Below are 16340 nucleotides of genomic sequence, written 5' to 3' on the forward strand. Positions count from 1 at the left end.
CTATAATTTCAATGTTTAATGCACTTTAAATTAATAAAATAAATCTGTTGTAAAAAGAAATCTTTCCAAAATTATTAAATTTTTTTTAAAAACAAACATACCGTTGATGCAAGGTGAAGAATTTAAAGAACTTTTATAACTAATTTTTAAATTGTGCATAGTTTGAGTTTGAACTTATTTCACACGAATTCACAAAGCACCGAGTACACAGATAAGTGAAATAATGAAATCGCAGTGAAATATGGGTATATACTGTAAATAGTTCTTCGTTTCCGACAACTGAAAAGGAAAACTCGCGGAGCGTTCGAAGCCACGACACAGGGAAGTCGCGCTCCGACGAGAGGGTTGAGCAAATACTGAAGTTTAGCCGCCGTTTCCACAGGGGTCTGCTGCGCAAAATCATCCCCAAAAAAAATAATGTAGTGACATATCCTGTCCCCATGTATATATAATGTTTAATGACGATCTTTCGAATTTACTTCATTCATAATCAATTTATTAGGCTATAAATTTATCCTATTCATTATTATTTAATAATGAACTTCAAACATTTATGAGATTTATCATAATTATATAAAAGATCGAAAAACGAGGAATTAATTAACAATAATGATATAAGATAATATAAAAATACTTTTAAAAAAAATTCTGTGGCACAATATTTCATAGTTACATAATTGTTTTAAATTCTTTATAATCTTAAAATAAAAGGTTATTGTTTTATCTCAGGGTTACAAATGATTACGGAACCGTATGTGGAATTTTTATGAGTATTGACTTTTTTACTCTTATCTGATGCAATATCTTATCTTAAAATAAAATAGTTCTAGGCATCTATTTCATTATATATTTATATTGAGACTCAATAAGTCATAGTCCAAGTTTAACTTTTGCATAACAACCTATAGAATATAATAGAACATAAATATCTATTTGCCTTTGCCATAAAACTTACTAGTGGAGACATCAACGAAACTAAATATTCTACGGTGATTAAAGATTGTCATTCCTTGAACAACCTGGTAAAATATTATATAGTAACTAATATTTATTCCATTTAACAAGCAATACTTTTTCTGATCTAATAACAATTTCATCTGCGTCGAAGGAAATACAAATATGTAAACATAAACATCTATTTATATTATTTGCATAAGAATATGTACATTCTTGAATTATTAGGAATTGTGACTTGAACAGATATTATGCGAGGATAACAAGAGCAAAAAGAGAAGGGAATAAAAAAAACGGGCGTAGTGTGGTTCTACTCTAGCTCGCTTATATGACGTCACTTTCTAGCCCGGTACGGTACGATAAGGGTACTACCTCTTTGGGGTATATAAAGTGTAACGTATCTATAATCCTGCTCTTTTTACTCTTTCTCTCTTGTCTCAATATCCAGTAAGGTTCTCTGTATTTCTTGTCTTATCTCATGAGTCTCGTACTCGATATACTATAAGATCTCTACTTTTAATATGTTGCTCTCTATGTTATTTACTATCTGTGATGTCCTTATACTCCTCGAATATCCCTCTCCGATACATATAACCGATCATCTCTTGACTCTATAATATAAAAATGACTATTTGCTATTATCATTTTAACTTCTCTATCTGACATATATCTTTATCTTCATTTATTTTAAGTGGATTAAAGAATTTTCAAAATAATTTAATTTAGTGAATGAAATAGAAAAGACGTTAAAAAATATATTATGTTCATCATGAAAGTAAAAATAAAAAGGAAAACATAGATAAACATGTTCTTCTGGACTTCTAGAAGATGAACATCTGTTCGGATTTTTTGTTGCCGACATTCATAAGTCGCATCTGCGCGATCCTGTTTTCGTACTGAGTCACAGCCGCCTTCATTCTCTTGATATTTTTCATTATCTCCATGTTGGCCTCCTCCGTCTTGATAATGCTGCACTCCGTAATCTGGCTGTAAACCTCGGACTGCACATTCAGAGCGTTAATCTGTTCAGTCAAAATCCTGCCTCTCTCAGCTTCATCCTCGACGTCATTCTGTGTATCGAACAGTGCATTCTTCATTTCATTATACATCCTGAAAACAATCGTGCATTAATATAGATATATAAATATAAAACTCGCTAATGATTTACTTCGTCATCTCGGTTTCTCCGCCCTTCTTCCTAGCATTCTTCTTCTCGTAACTTATCTTCTGTTTCTCGGCAGCAGCCTTGACGGCATTCAGAACATCAACAGCTTGATCGCAAGCAAGTTTGCTACCCTAAAACAACACTTGTAACATACTCTACTAATTTATAATTGCGATAGTGTAATAATACTTGTAGCCATTTCCGCAATTTTTCTCCTTCTTTTCTAAGATCTTTTTTCATTTGCGTTACTATATTCTCATGTCTTGCCTGCATCCTCAAGGCAATATTTTCTTTCTGATCAGATAGCAACGCCATGAATCTAAAAAGTATTGTTTAAATAACAAATTTTGATAAGATCATCGACTTACTTTTCTACCAAAAACACCGGGTACATAACTTGCATAGCTTCCATGTTCTTCTTATTTGGTGGTCGATTTATAACGTACTCCCACATGGCAGCTGGTAATTCATATTTATCCTCGTCTTCCACTTCAGAAGCATCAAAGAATGAAGCTTTCAATGTTGCTTCAATATCATCCAACATTTCTTCCCTTGTTGCCACCTGAATTAATTATTATGTAACAGTATTTATAAATGCTATTAGTTTTACCTTATCACGCCTAGATTTAGTTCTATCAAAAAGCATTAATAGTAATTCCACTCTACGCTCATCATCGTTCATTTCGTCAAATTCTTCGTATTGATCTTTGCTCTGTAAATCAGCAATCAGTTGTTCCAATACAACAGAAATTGCATGATTTTCTTCCGCCGTTATCTTTCCTAAAGATTCAATTAATACCAAATCATAATGCTATTAAGTATACTCTAACCATCCAATTCATCTGCGATATTTTGTAACATAACATCGTAAAACGTGAGTACCCTCTGGCGTTCCTTGGTGTCTTTTCTTCTAGCCAAAATGATTTCCATTTCGTTCGGTTCCGGTACCATCTCCTTGTATTTCCTATCCATGACTTGATCAAAGAGACTGGAACACAAGTTACATACTTCTTTTATATGGAGGAGTGCAGAGGTGGTATAAAGTACCCTTCTCCACCTCCCAACCAAGCAGGTTCTTCTTCTGCTAAGCTTATAGCTACGTATGCAAAGGCTCCCTCACCATTGGGCATAGCTCTGGTTGCAACATAGGTTCTTCCATCATCTCTCGCAGCCTTAGATGTGTCATCATCCTCTTCAGGCATATTAGCTAGATCTCCCAACCACGCAGGTGTCTAAAAAATTTATAAACATATCATAATAAATAAGCAAAAGTATATTTAAAACCTCGATTTCCGCTTTTATTTTCTGAAAGTATTTCGTTGCGTCGGAGTAGTCGATTTCATTTGGAGAGACTGTGAATGGCTCTGACAAAGCTCCATCCTGCATATTGAGAAGAAGATTTGACAGGAATATATTTCTGTTCCGTTTCTGTTCCATAGTTTGACATGGCTGACCGCATAGTTTCTGTAGCCATTGCTGCAAATTACATCATGTTAGTGTATTTACAACGAATTCGTTCAGATGAACGAGCACTTGGACTAAGTTTTGATCGCCGGGCTCCCGAACTTTCGTTGAAAATGAACTGGTGAAGCCCAAATAAAACAGGAAATCCTCGTCCAATTTGTTTTCAATGTCGGTCATATTGCACGGTAATTTTGTTCACTCAGACGGTTGAGCTATTGACATTTCTTAGACATTTTCTCAAATGACAAACCATTGCCTACCGCGATTCCATAATAAAACATACTTTTTATACATTTAAATAAACTCACCTGTTACCAATTTAATAATTACTTTAAGATAAACTGAAAAATATAAGATAAATTTTCAATAAATTATATAAGTATTAAAATAAAATCATTCTATATAAAAACATCATAAATTCAGATATATTTCAAATAACCTGCTTAATTATATCATGTTTGTTGATTATCCAATTAAATACAAAAGGTGTATATATATTATATTAAATTAAAATATATTTAATAATTATGTTTTAGAGGAGAATCCCTCTTTAGCTAGTAAACCAAAAACCGCCTACAAAAGATATTACTTAGTCGTTAAGCACCTTTTAATATGGATGGTGGAGGATTTTGAAAGTTCGACGGTGTGGAAATCGTTAAAAGTTGTACAATCCAAACATGCTAAAGTCAACAAATCAACGAAGATGATCAAGCAGAGATCTGGGATTGGCTACCATGGGATTCATTTGTCCAATTCTTGTGAATCTCCAAATCTTTAACATGACATCTGCAAAAACAGAAGATTTGGAGGCATTCCTGCATATGTGGCGAAATCTGTCTTATGTTATGGGTACCGATGATTCGTAAGTAACATCGAAATAATTTTATTTTATATTTTAAATAATTATAAATCTATTAGATTCAACCCATGTACCACAGAATCTGTTGATGTTGTATCTTCTATATCGAGAGAAATCACTTTGCATTGTGCTGGTTATATAAGTAAAAACATATGGGAGTACCATACTATTCTGGATGCGTTCTGCAGAGGTTTCAGTATACTGTTTCCAGTACCAAATAAAAAAGTGATGGTCCAATACTGCTTAAAGAATATTGTTCATAATTGTGACCATAATTTCAACTGTCAAATGGACTATACCTTAAGTCCGGAAATTTCTTTAAAACCAATGGAAGTAATAGGTTATATTCAAAAGTTTAAAATTGTGCGATTACTGTGCAATACCTTCGGTCGATGGTTCGTCGAGATGAAAATGATTTTTAATAAACTGTAGTCCTTGTAATTTAACAAATAAAAAAATACTGATGACTTATTTAAAATGTAACAAAGTCGTGAGAATATCATGGATGTGCCGCGAAATATTAAAAAAAAATGTTTGAAAAACAATGCTGAAGAATATGTTCCAGTAAATTATGATTTTTTTTATTTTAACACAATTCTGATATATATATATTAGATAATAGTGAAATCCATTAATTATTGAGAGAACTATAAATTATTATGAATTGAGTAAGAAAATAATGAATAATTGAAACGGACTATTGACCAGAGAAATAAAGTTTATGTAGCCATTAACTCATAATTACACATTTATACATAATATGGAATTTATTATATCATCGTCATAATATTATTCAATATATATATTGAATGATCAGGCTGCCAGTATTATTCAGTCATGACTTCACAAAGTGCTAAGTTATACTATAACAGGCTGATCACCGAGGGTGAAAATATAAGTTTTAATGAACATAGGCAACTTCCTCCATTCTATGATCGAATTAAATACAAAAGGTATATATATATATTATATTAAATTAAAATATATTTAATAATTATGTTTCAGAGGACAATCCTTCTTTAGAGAATACTTTACATCTATATGCTTAAATTACATTGTCGGTTTAGCAATGGGATTGTCCGACCCTAAATTAAATTTCATTTTAAGACATACGAATAATTCGAGTAAACCAAAAACCGCCTACAAAAGATATTACTTAGTCGTTAAGCACCTTTTAATATGGATGGAGGAGGATTTTGAAAGTTCGACGGTGTGGAAATCGTTAAAAGTTGTCCAATCCAAACATGCTAAAGCCAACAAATCAACGAAGATGATCAATCAGAGAGATCTGGGATTGGCTACCATGGGATTCCTTTGTCCAATTCTTGTGAATCTCGAAATTTTTGGCATGGCATCTGCAAAAACAGAAGATTTGGAGGCATTCTTGCACATGTGGCGAAATCTGTCTTATGTTATGGGTACCGATGATTCGTAAGTAACATCGAAATCATTTTATTTTATATTTTAAATAATTATAAATCTATTAGATTCAACCCATGTACCACAGAATCTGTTGATGTCGTGTCTTCTATATCGAGAGAAATCGCCTTGCATTGCGCTGGTTATATAAGTAAAAACATGTGGGAGTATCATAGTATGCTGGATGCGTTCTGCAGAGGTTTCAGTATACTGTTTCCAATACCAAATGAAAAAGTGATGGTCCAATACTGCTTAAAGAATATTGTTCATAATTGTGACCATAATTTCAACTGTCAAATGGATTATACCTTAAGTCAGCAAATTTCTTTAAAACGAATGGAAGTAATAGGTTATATTCAAAAGTTTAAAATTGTGCGATTACTGTGCAATACCTTCGGTCGATGGTTCGTCGAGATGAAAATGATTTTTAATAAATTGTAGTCCTTGTAATTTAACAAATAAAAAAAATATTGATAACTTATTTGAAACGTAACAAATATCATGGATGTGCCTCAAAATATTTAAAAAAAATAAATTGAAAAACAATGCTGTAGAATTTGTACTAGTAAATTATGATTTTTTTTATTTTAACACAATTGTGATAATAATTGTGATATTAAAGGTAACATAACTACCAATAATATAATAACAAAACAATCTGAGATATTACACAATTAAGCATAAGGATTAGATATCACTTTTAATTTCAAATTATTTATTCTTATATTATAATATAGGGCGACTAATAGCAAAAGTTAAGTCGCCCTACCCATGGAAGTTCACCCTGTGCAGTGGAGCAGAGCGGACGTGTTTCTCTCACCTCTGAGCTAAACATACTTAATCGCGTACTCATGGAAGTGAAATAGTTTTCTAAGTGACAAACAATTAAATCCCTTCCCAGGTGGATTACCACCTGGGAAAATATCTCTGTGAAATGGCTCCACCACCAAGTAAGATGCAGAAGAGATTAGCGAGCGAAGTTCAGGCTGAAAACCAGTCAATCCCCTTATCAAATAGATACGATCCACTATTCGATATGAGAGAAGATGAAATACCCATGGAAAAAATGGATACAGAATCTACAAAGAATAAAAAACAAGTAAAAGTCCCCATCGTTGGAGAGCATCGCGACGGATCTCATCAGCAGTTCATTAAGACCTGAAAACAAATATTAAAAAATGATGTGTTGGTTACATATAACCGACTCCTCAAAAAGACAATTATCCGATCCCAAAGTATGAAAGATCACAAAACTCTTCACAAAAAGGTCTCGAAGATGAGGACCACACCAGCATTCTTCGTGCTCTTGGAAAACACTATCACCCTCAAGTATCTGCAAAAGAAAGTCCGGCACATAAACTTCGCAACAGTAAAATGGAGCCGCTACCAATCAAAAAGAAAAATAACTCAGTGTCATAGGTGCCAGGAATGGGGTCATGCAATATCAAATTGCAGACTACCGTTCAAATGTCTCAAATGTACTATAGCGCACAAGACGTACACGTGCACCAAACCCGGCCAACAATATAGAATGTCCAAAGTACATCGCCAAAATAAAAACCCCTCTGCAGACGATTCGTGGAAAAACGTCGGCGACCGGAACAGGCCACAAAAGGCTGGCATACAAAGAAAACAGAGTTTTGTGGAAGTACCACCCCCAAAATTCAACATATGGGATCTAAGGAATAAATCTCGAGCTGAGGCCCAACCGACCCCGACAATGAGACAAGTGCCGTATTCAAAGGAACGATACAAAAGTGAATTAAGTGACTTCTGGCAGGAGATACGCGAAATGGATGGGTTCAAGGAGGCCCTCAAAAAAGTGCGGAAACTCCGTGACAAACTCGCTGCAGCCGAAACCATAGAAGAACGAAGAGACTTATGTCTCATAAATTACAGAGCTATAGCACTTATGGGTCTAATGGCGCCTTAAAACCTCGTCATCTGTCAATATAATGCGGATTCTGTACATAAACTCCCATACCAAAACCTCTCTCTCTCTTTCACATGTAAATACTCTCTCACATCCAAAACCATCACTCCTCTTCCACATAAACAATTGATAAGGCCCTAGAGGTCTAATATATTTTTTAAAGCATTTTAGATAAAATAAAGGGTTTTTCTCTAATATAGAAATAGTTGTATATAAAACCATAGTTTAAATTTTTTAATCTTAAGTATCCTAAACACTTCAAATGTAAATAATTGCTTCAGCAATTATCTTTATTACATTGTTAAAAGTGTAAGAAATATAAACCGATGCAAACCCAAAACAACTATGTTGAAAGATTTATAATAAAATATATGCTTGTACCCTTGCAAATTGTAAAATGGTCAATAATTATGTTTGTAAATAATGTAACTTTTTAATTGAATTGCCCTACCCATGTGCCAGTGGTCACAGGTTCAAATCCTGGTCAAGCTAGACACTTTGTGAGCCCTCTCGATGCTTGCAGCAATAGGGCCATCATTAAACACAGATGGACAGTGAAATAAATAACGTTTAGCATGTAGACCTTCAACCAAGTCGATGGACATTGACACTTTTAAGGATAGCAGAAGATTCACAGTCAAAGGGAAATAGGGGAATCGCAGAGCAGTTAACCTACAAGACTACAGCCAACCAACAAATTAAAATCAAATCATCACAATGGTAACTATCCACCGGGAAAAATTACCTATATCAGCGGTCGGGGAACCGGGGTAAATTATCCCAAATGGGATAAAAATGGTTTTTTTTGTGGGTAATATCGAAATTTTTGTAATTTCATCTTACCAAACTCAGAGAGCGGTTCTCTGACTACTTTCCAGATCTTGATTTACAAACTGTGAATTGGGTTGTAGATCCTTTTAAATGTGAAATTACTAACATACCAGAAGAACCTCCAAGTTTGGCAGACGCAATTCTTGAACTTCGATCCAATACTAAAGCACGTATTCAATTTGAAACCAAAGCAAATCTATCGTCTTTTTGGTTGTCAAAGGCTGCAAAGGCTTCAAAATTGCACATTGATGAACTGATTGTAAATAAAATGACACGACATAAAAAAAATATAATATAAATACTACTTATTTACATTCGCTACCTTTTATAAAATTATCAGAAAATATACAAAAAGTTAATAGCTTTAACACTATCCTCTCTCCTATTGATCATCTTCCAAATATTATTCTTACTAAATATTGGTATGCAGCCAATCGCATGTTACTATTTTGCATTTTTATACTACTATCAAATTATGTCAAGATATTGTTTCCTTAAGATGTTTACGCATTTGATAGTAATTGCACAAGTCAAATACTTATATACAATGTACCAATTGAATAGTTATGGACTGTCTTAAGAAGAAAATACACATGAAGGTGGCGCTTGTGGACTACAAGAATAATGCGCTCCTCTTTAGAAAAAAAAATATACGATACTGATATCCAGTTTGCACTGTGAATGGAAAAATCTGCCAATTGTTTTATTTTATTGTATATTAAATATCGCTGGTGTCAACATGAGAGTTATATAATTCTAAATAAAGAATTATTTGATCAAATAATTAGGACGTGTATAAACCATATATTTTAATTGCAAGTATCATATAAGTTACTCAAAACCTCCAAAAAACAGCTTTGTTACAAAACACCAATTTATTTTAGTTGCTGGTTTTGAAATATTTATCTCTTAATAGTGTTAATAAAATAGTTATATGATTTTTTTCATGATTAAACCGTTTGTAAAAATATTCCATAAGTTAATAAAAAAAAACACTCATATGCTTCTCTTGTATATGTATTGGATAGGTCAGTGCTCCGCAAACTTGGAATAATCCCTCTGAATATCAGAAGATCCGAGCTAACAAAGTGTTACATGATCAAATGCAAAGCGAGTCCACCGTCAGGCACTCGAACACGGATTCTGAAGCATCAGCAAAATTTGATCACAATCTAATCTGGACATCTAAGGGCATTCCTTTTCTGATTTTCTCCTGGAGTGATACAACATCAAAGAATCCAGACAAGAGGACAATAATCAATATGCACGCAGGATCAATCTGATTGCAATTTTGTTAGTCGCAGAAAGATTTTGTCAACTAAGTCTGATAAAATTTGACGAATATAATCCGTTTCTATATTTCTACAATTTCCTCTTCCGTAATTTCCTTGTCAATATCCTTCGACGATATCAAATGAGATGGGATGTAAGCCCTTCGACCATCCAGAATGCAAAATTTAGGAAACTATTCGCTGTTATGTTAGATTTAAAGATCACTGCTACTCTATTTTTACCTCTTCCTTCTATTTTGGTAACATGAGTAACTTTGTACTTTTCTACCCATTTGCAGAGCAGAGAAATATTCGGAATAGCAGGTCCCACTAGGACCACACATGGGCTCGTAAATTTCTAGACTTAAAAAATGTCTAGACAACTGAATCAGAGAACTCATCCTTTGACATACCAACCAAATTAAATGATAATTCCTCGTTCCTATACATTGAGGTAAACTCAAAAAGTTTTTTTAAGAGATTTATATCAATAATTATTGATATAATAATCACTTGGCCCTTTTTCTAGCACCTTTAGGGTATACCCTTGCCAAACTAACATACAAATATTCGTACGAACGTACATTTATGCTCTCGGACCAATCACCGGCTGGAGGAATATTCATAATATGTTTACTTCTTCAGATTAAGTAGGGTTGCCATATTTGAAACGATTGTAAAAACATTAATTTCATCCAACAGTATAGCCTAAAGGTTGAAACTTTATATTTAAGCTCAGAACATTTCACCAGTTTCTTGCTTTGTCACAAGATAACAGATGTTATTTATAGACCCATAAGTTAAGAAACGCTGCTCAAGAGTGCCAAAAAATTGTAATATCTATAATGTTAACTAAGATCTACAATAAAACTACCTAAGAATATAAGATAAATCAAAACAATGACTTTTTCTAGGCGAAATGTTAGCTGTGTCCTTACTTGGAAAGTATATAGAAAGGGTGAAAAAATAAAATATTTAGGAGTGAGAATAGACGACAAGCTATCCTGGAAGAGACTATTGCAAGCCCGTTGGAGGAGACCCGAAGGAACAGATTACATCGATAAAAAGTATAATCATATACCTCTGCAGGAAATATCCCAGAATTTCCTAGTTTTTAAACTAAATCGGTGAGAACACCACATTAAAATCTATATGGATGGGTCAGCCCGACGAGCTCCAAGGTCTGTGGCATAAGGATTGTGTCTGACAGAGGGGTACTATTGGCACAGAGTAGTAGTATTCTCAGACTCTAAGAGCACATCGGATGCAATTACCGCTATATTAAACGCTCACAAAATAAACATCCTCATTTTAAAAATTAAAATGATCTTAGAGCGGCTCAGAGAGAGGAACATATAGGTCTCCAGATTGTACTTGTGGTATGGAAGGAACAACTAACCATATATTCTTCGAATGCCCCCACAATATCCAAGCCACCACCGATGGTCTCGAGAGCGCAAAACGTGGAATTTCCAATGTTTATAGGCATACTAAAGAGATTTATAGATCTATTTTAAATTTTGTGAGAAGGTAACAATCTGTTTTTAATTTGTTTTTATCTGTATACCTTTGTCTAACTGTTACGAAATTTTAATCACCCCACCGAGACCTTCTTCATATGTGTTAAGAGTCGCTAGGTCCCGGCTCGTGAAGAGTTATTCTATTTATTAATCAGTCATTTTAGTTAGTCACTTTGAACAAATATTTAACTTCTCTGTTTATTTATTCTATTGTATGATGTTTGTGCTATATTTGTTTGATATTATTTTATATAGCAACCATGGATATATTTCGCTTGACTGGCTGTATAGCACAAGGTGCGAGCTAAGTTCCTTACCACCACTATGTGAGTGGAGAGTTTTATATAAAAAATCTACACTATTAAATGGGACAGGAAAAATAAATTTAAATAAAGGAATAACATAATTGTTCTTTAGCAGGTATGTTTATTAACAATAGAATGTTATTTACATAAAATAATATAAGCATTTAACAAAAATATATTATAAATATTATATATTTGCCGACTTATTAATTTCCATAGGATTTTTAACCCATATTTTATTTGTTACTGATCTCGAGCCATTTAATATCACAGGATTATCATTACTATTCTCTCTATTTGTGTCTTTAGTTTGCGTATGTTCAATAGGTGTTTTTTTCTCAGTCTGCCTGTAGATTTTCTTGGATGGTGACTGAACGGTATTGGTAACAATATAAGACGTTTTAATAGTTCCCGCTGTTCTTGAATTCACGACATCCGTTTTGTGTGATGCTGCTGAGACGGTGCTTGCAGTTTTCCTAGAAGATGTGCTTGCAGTTTCATTCTTCGTAACTTTAATACTCAAGTGCTGAGTCTGCAGCATATTATTAGTTTGTGCAATTTTCGTATTTAATATATTTGGACCACTTTTCGTATATATTTCGCGGAAACCCGCGTTTGCAGTCTGCATATTATTTAAACTAACAACCGTGTTAGATGCATTAACACCTTGTAGCCCTGAAGTTAAATTCTGACGACTTGCTACAGTGGCATTATATGGCATAGATAATAGAGCATTTAGACCAGGATTAGTATATGCTAAACTTAAAGCAGAATTACTAACAGGAATTGTTAAATTCTGACTTACAACAATATTATTTACTGGTATGGCAATATGCTGACTAACAGCAGGTCTAAAATTTATTTGTTGATTATTTAATGGTATAGTTATTTGTTGATTTACCGCAGGTCTAATACTAGGTAAATTTATTTGATTACTATTTATGGGTATAGTTATTTGTTGATTTACCACAGGCCTCACAGGTAGATTATGTTTTGGTTGATTATTAATAAGTGCAGTTAATTGTTGATTTTGTATCAGTTTATAAACTGGTAGATTTACGTTTGGCTTATTGATGACTGCAGTTAATTGTTTATTTTCTGCAGGTTTATTAACTGTAACATTTATTTTTTGATTATTAATGAATATAGTATTTTGTTGATTTCCAGCAGATCTATTAACTAATTGATTATTAACAACTGTGTTCATCTGCTGTTGATTGTTGACTACATATGGAAGCGGTTGTTCAGCAACACTAACCGCACTTTTATTAGAGCTACTATTACTACTCTGCTGCTTACTGCGTGGTGATTTAGAATTATGGAAAAGTATATCATTAATCTGTTGCAGTGTTTTCTTTTCGTACTTAGATTTTTTCACCTCTGTTACTGGCTGTTTAACAGAAACATATGGCTCCAGATTAGTTCTTATGATTTTAGATTTATTTTTAGTCGACAAACATAAATGAACTGGCATGTAACTAGAACCAATATCCCGATACAAATCTTTATATCGAATTTTAGTACCTTCTACAATCGGTTGCTCCGGTGCAGTGTTCAAAGTTTCCGTTTGTATTATTTTCTCCTTGGTTATTGTCATCTTGTTTAAAATATATTCTTTCAATGCAATTTCAACATCAATATCAATACCTTTTTGGGGTTCAGTTGGTTTTGAAGGAATTCTTGTTTGGTCGTCGTCGCACATTTTTTCAATTTGAACAACCAATTTTTTTTTAAATTTACATTCAAGACTTTCATGTTTATGCTTCACTGTGCTACACTGTATACATTTTTTGCACCATTTGCAATATTGATGGCGTCTATGAATTTTTAAACTGTTGCTAGATTTAAAATTTTCTGAGCATTTGATGCATGTATACAATTTAGATTCAACAATATCTTCTGCGCCGTCATTAATTTTATCCTTGCTCACCAATTCAAGAGATGATACAAACATTTCTTTCTTTTCATCCATATTATTAATATGAGAATTTGCCTCTAATCTTTTAAATGGCAATTCTGCTGGCAATGAACCTCTTAATCTTTTTCGAGCTCTAGTTAATGCTACTGGACTATTATTAACACGTTTTCGAGCATTACGTTTAGTTGACTTTTCGTCGCATCTTCTTAAACGTATTGTAGGATTAATATTTAAGTCCAACATATCCTCAGAAATAATTAACTTTGGATACTTTTTTAATATATTGTTAACAGATTCGCTTGGTACCCATTCCCTTAACGCTTCACGTTTTTTATTCTTAGAATATTCTATTCTTTTGTCACAGCTATCAATTGTTTTATTCTGATCAGAATCACATTTAGTGGATTTTACTGAAGTATCTTGCTGCTTGTTGCCTTTTGCATCTTTGGAAACAGATTTGGTCTTCTTACCACCACTAAGTGAAATATCCATTTGCTTGGAGCCATTTTTGTCAGTACAATTGGGCTTTTTACCATCAGAAATTACAACTTTCCTTTTATTAGGAGTAATTGCGTCATCATTTTTAGAATTATTTGCATGACTGGCACCAACATTTTTCGTCTCTTGTCCATCAGCAATTGAACTATTCATCATTTTGGAGCTTTTATCAGTATTGTTAGTCTTATTGCTATCACTGACAGAAATATTCAGTTGCTTGGGATTACTTGCATCACTGGATTTACTACTCTTCCTCTTGGTATTATTAATTTTCTTCGATTTGCAAACTACATTTTTTGTCTTATTATCATCACAGATAGAATCTATTTTCTGTGGACTGCTTTCATCACAAATTGAAGTACCCAACTGTAGCTGACTTACTTCATCATTCAGTTGACCAATGCTTTCAGGTACTGAAGAATCATTTACCTGAGATTCACCAATTTCATCATAACAAATATTATTAGACTGTAAAGTTAATGCATTATCTTTACTCAGATCATTATTACTATTTTCTTCTGTTCCTGTATCAGATAGTCCATTATTTTGTGAACTTGTACTTACTACACCTAATTCCCCATTTGATATTGTTTCATCTCTTGGTTCTATTATTGATTGTATTTTATCTGATGCATTTGTGATCATTTCCTTATCATTAGTTGTAGAGGTAGATGCTACTATAGCAGGTAATTCTTGTGCTTGATCATTTGTAATATTATAATTTACTTGAATTGGATGTAAATCTTCAATTGGTACTGGAGCAGAATGTATTTCAGAATCTTCATCATCAACAATAATAATATCTGGTACTCCTTCCATTTTTATAATTGTATTTGAAATTTTTTTAATCATATCAAAATTATTTTTTATTATTACTGGAATGGGTTTCATCTTCTCCACTTCCAACCCAGCATCTTTCTATAAACAAAAAGGAAACTAAATTAGCATATATACATTAATATTTGAATTTAGTTTGTTTATTATACTTTATGTTTCCTGTCATTTAATCCAGCTCTGGTTCGGAAGTTGAACATATATAAGATTTGGTCCAAACATTGTTGGCATATCTTTTTAGTGACAATATCTGATGCCAATATCTGTAAAAGAAATATATATATATATACATTAATATAAAATTAAATTTATAAATTAGTTTACTTCAATAATTTAATTACAATATTAAATTTGAAATTCACATCCGACTTAATATCTGTTTATATTTCAAGTATGTAATGAATATATTATATTTCATATTATGTTTTAATTTTGTTATTGCAATAAAATGAAAAAAATAACTACTGTGTAAATAAACATGTTGATAATAACAATAATTATGTTTATTGCATTAGTTGTACAAAAAAAACATATACAGAAATAAAAAGAACAAAATAAATATAAATAATTTCAAAAAAAAAAGTCAACTGATACAAAGGCCTATTCACCATAGGTCTTTCTGCCCAGGCAAACATGTTGATTTAGCAGTACTTAAATCAATTTGTGTCAATTAGCTTAAAATTTTTGGAAATATCAGAAAAATTTAGTAAATATAAATAAATCTGTTGACAATAAATATAAAAACAACCAACTAACCTCAACTCCAGAAAATAATTGTATGTAAGTTCGAACAACTTCTCCGCCATTTTGAAAACGAGAATCAAAAACATCCAACAGTTTATCTTTGACAAAACACAATCGACAACTCTCCATTGTTTAATAACTATAATCCGAAAACACTTAATACCAAATAGATTCGCACTTGTTCAAAAATTTACATTGATTCAATGTAACACAGAAAATGTTAAATTATCCAACCGACATTCTCTTCCTGTCACCGACTGTCTCTCATTCCCGCGTAATACATTTATGAGTCGTTCTTTTAATTCCAGGTTTTTATTATCTGTAGAATTCTATTAAATCTACATGTCCTGGAAGAGTTCTGCAATTATAGATTGACTTAGCTACTAGCCACTGGTTCCCATGGCGCTGCTGGCTACAATATTCTCTACTTCTACTCGACGCATGCTTACTGAAGGATCATGATTCATAACCCAAAAATATATACTAAACGTCAATCGAATATTAACAGCTAAATAAAGCAAAGCTCTCCGCAGTTACGGAGAAGCATCTTGTGAAGAAGTACTTGATTTTATGTAAATGCAATAATGCGACAACAGTAATTTTTTTTTTTTTTTTTTTTTTTTTT

General features: G+C 32.7%; 4 protein-coding genes across 5 annotated transcripts in view; 1 reads left to right on the forward strand and 3 right to left on the reverse strand.

Annotated features, from left to right (window-relative positions):
• The window catches only part of LOC108565713 (orexin receptor type 2-like), an 84923-nt gene extending 84588 nt beyond the window's left edge, over positions 1 to 335 (reverse strand). Inside the window, exon 1 of the mRNA XM_017925302.1 lies at positions 102 to 335. The gene's annotated coding sequence lies outside the window, so the exon portion shown is untranslated. The remainder of the gene's footprint in view (positions 1 to 101) is intronic.
• A 1440-nt stretch (positions 336 to 1775) lies between these two features.
• LOC108565682 lies at positions 1776 to 3760 on the reverse strand. The gene is made up of 9 exons (XM_017925261.1): positions 3653 to 3760; positions 3404 to 3595; positions 3167 to 3351; positions 2950 to 3107; positions 2730 to 2899; positions 2488 to 2681; positions 2309 to 2438; positions 2123 to 2250; positions 1776 to 2064 (listed from the first exon to the last, which is right to left on the reverse strand). Exons 1-9 carry the CDS (start codon positions 3758 to 3760, stop codon positions 1776 to 1778), a joined length of 1554 nt encoding a protein of 517 aa, XP_017780750.1.
• A 1519-nt stretch (positions 3761 to 5279) lies between these two features.
• On the forward strand, positions 5280 to 6367 carry LOC108565690. The gene is made up of 3 exons (XM_017925272.1): positions 5280 to 5395; positions 5448 to 5873; positions 5930 to 6367. Exons 1-3 carry the CDS (start codon positions 5280 to 5282, stop codon positions 6300 to 6302), a joined length of 915 nt encoding a protein of 304 aa, XP_017780761.1. The 3' UTR covers positions 6303 to 6367.
• A 5520-nt stretch (positions 6368 to 11887) lies between these two features.
• On the reverse strand, positions 11888 to 15988 carry LOC108565701. 2 transcript variants are annotated; one of them, XM_017925292.1, is made up of 4 exons: positions 15910 to 15988; positions 15728 to 15854; positions 15124 to 15234; positions 11888 to 15055 (listed from the first exon to the last, which is right to left on the reverse strand). In XM_017925292.1, exons 2-4 carry the CDS (start codon positions 15842 to 15844, stop codon positions 11909 to 11911), a joined length of 3375 nt encoding a protein of 1124 aa, XP_017780781.1. In that variant the 5' UTR covers positions 15845 to 15854; positions 15910 to 15988; the 3' UTR covers positions 11888 to 11908. The 2 variants fall into 2 exon arrangements, with proteins under 2 accessions (XP_017780781.1, XP_017780773.1); XM_017925284.1 differs by having other exon boundaries at positions 15728 to 15982.
• Positions 15989 to 16340: the final 352 nt, after the last annotated feature.

Source organism: Nicrophorus vespilloides, unplaced genomic scaffold (assembly GCF_001412225.1).
Source record: "Nicrophorus vespilloides isolate i.1.1-1 unplaced genomic scaffold, Nicve_v1.0, whole genome shotgun sequence".
NCBI lineage: Eukaryota > Metazoa > Arthropoda > Insecta > Coleoptera > Silphidae > Nicrophorus > Nicrophorus vespilloides.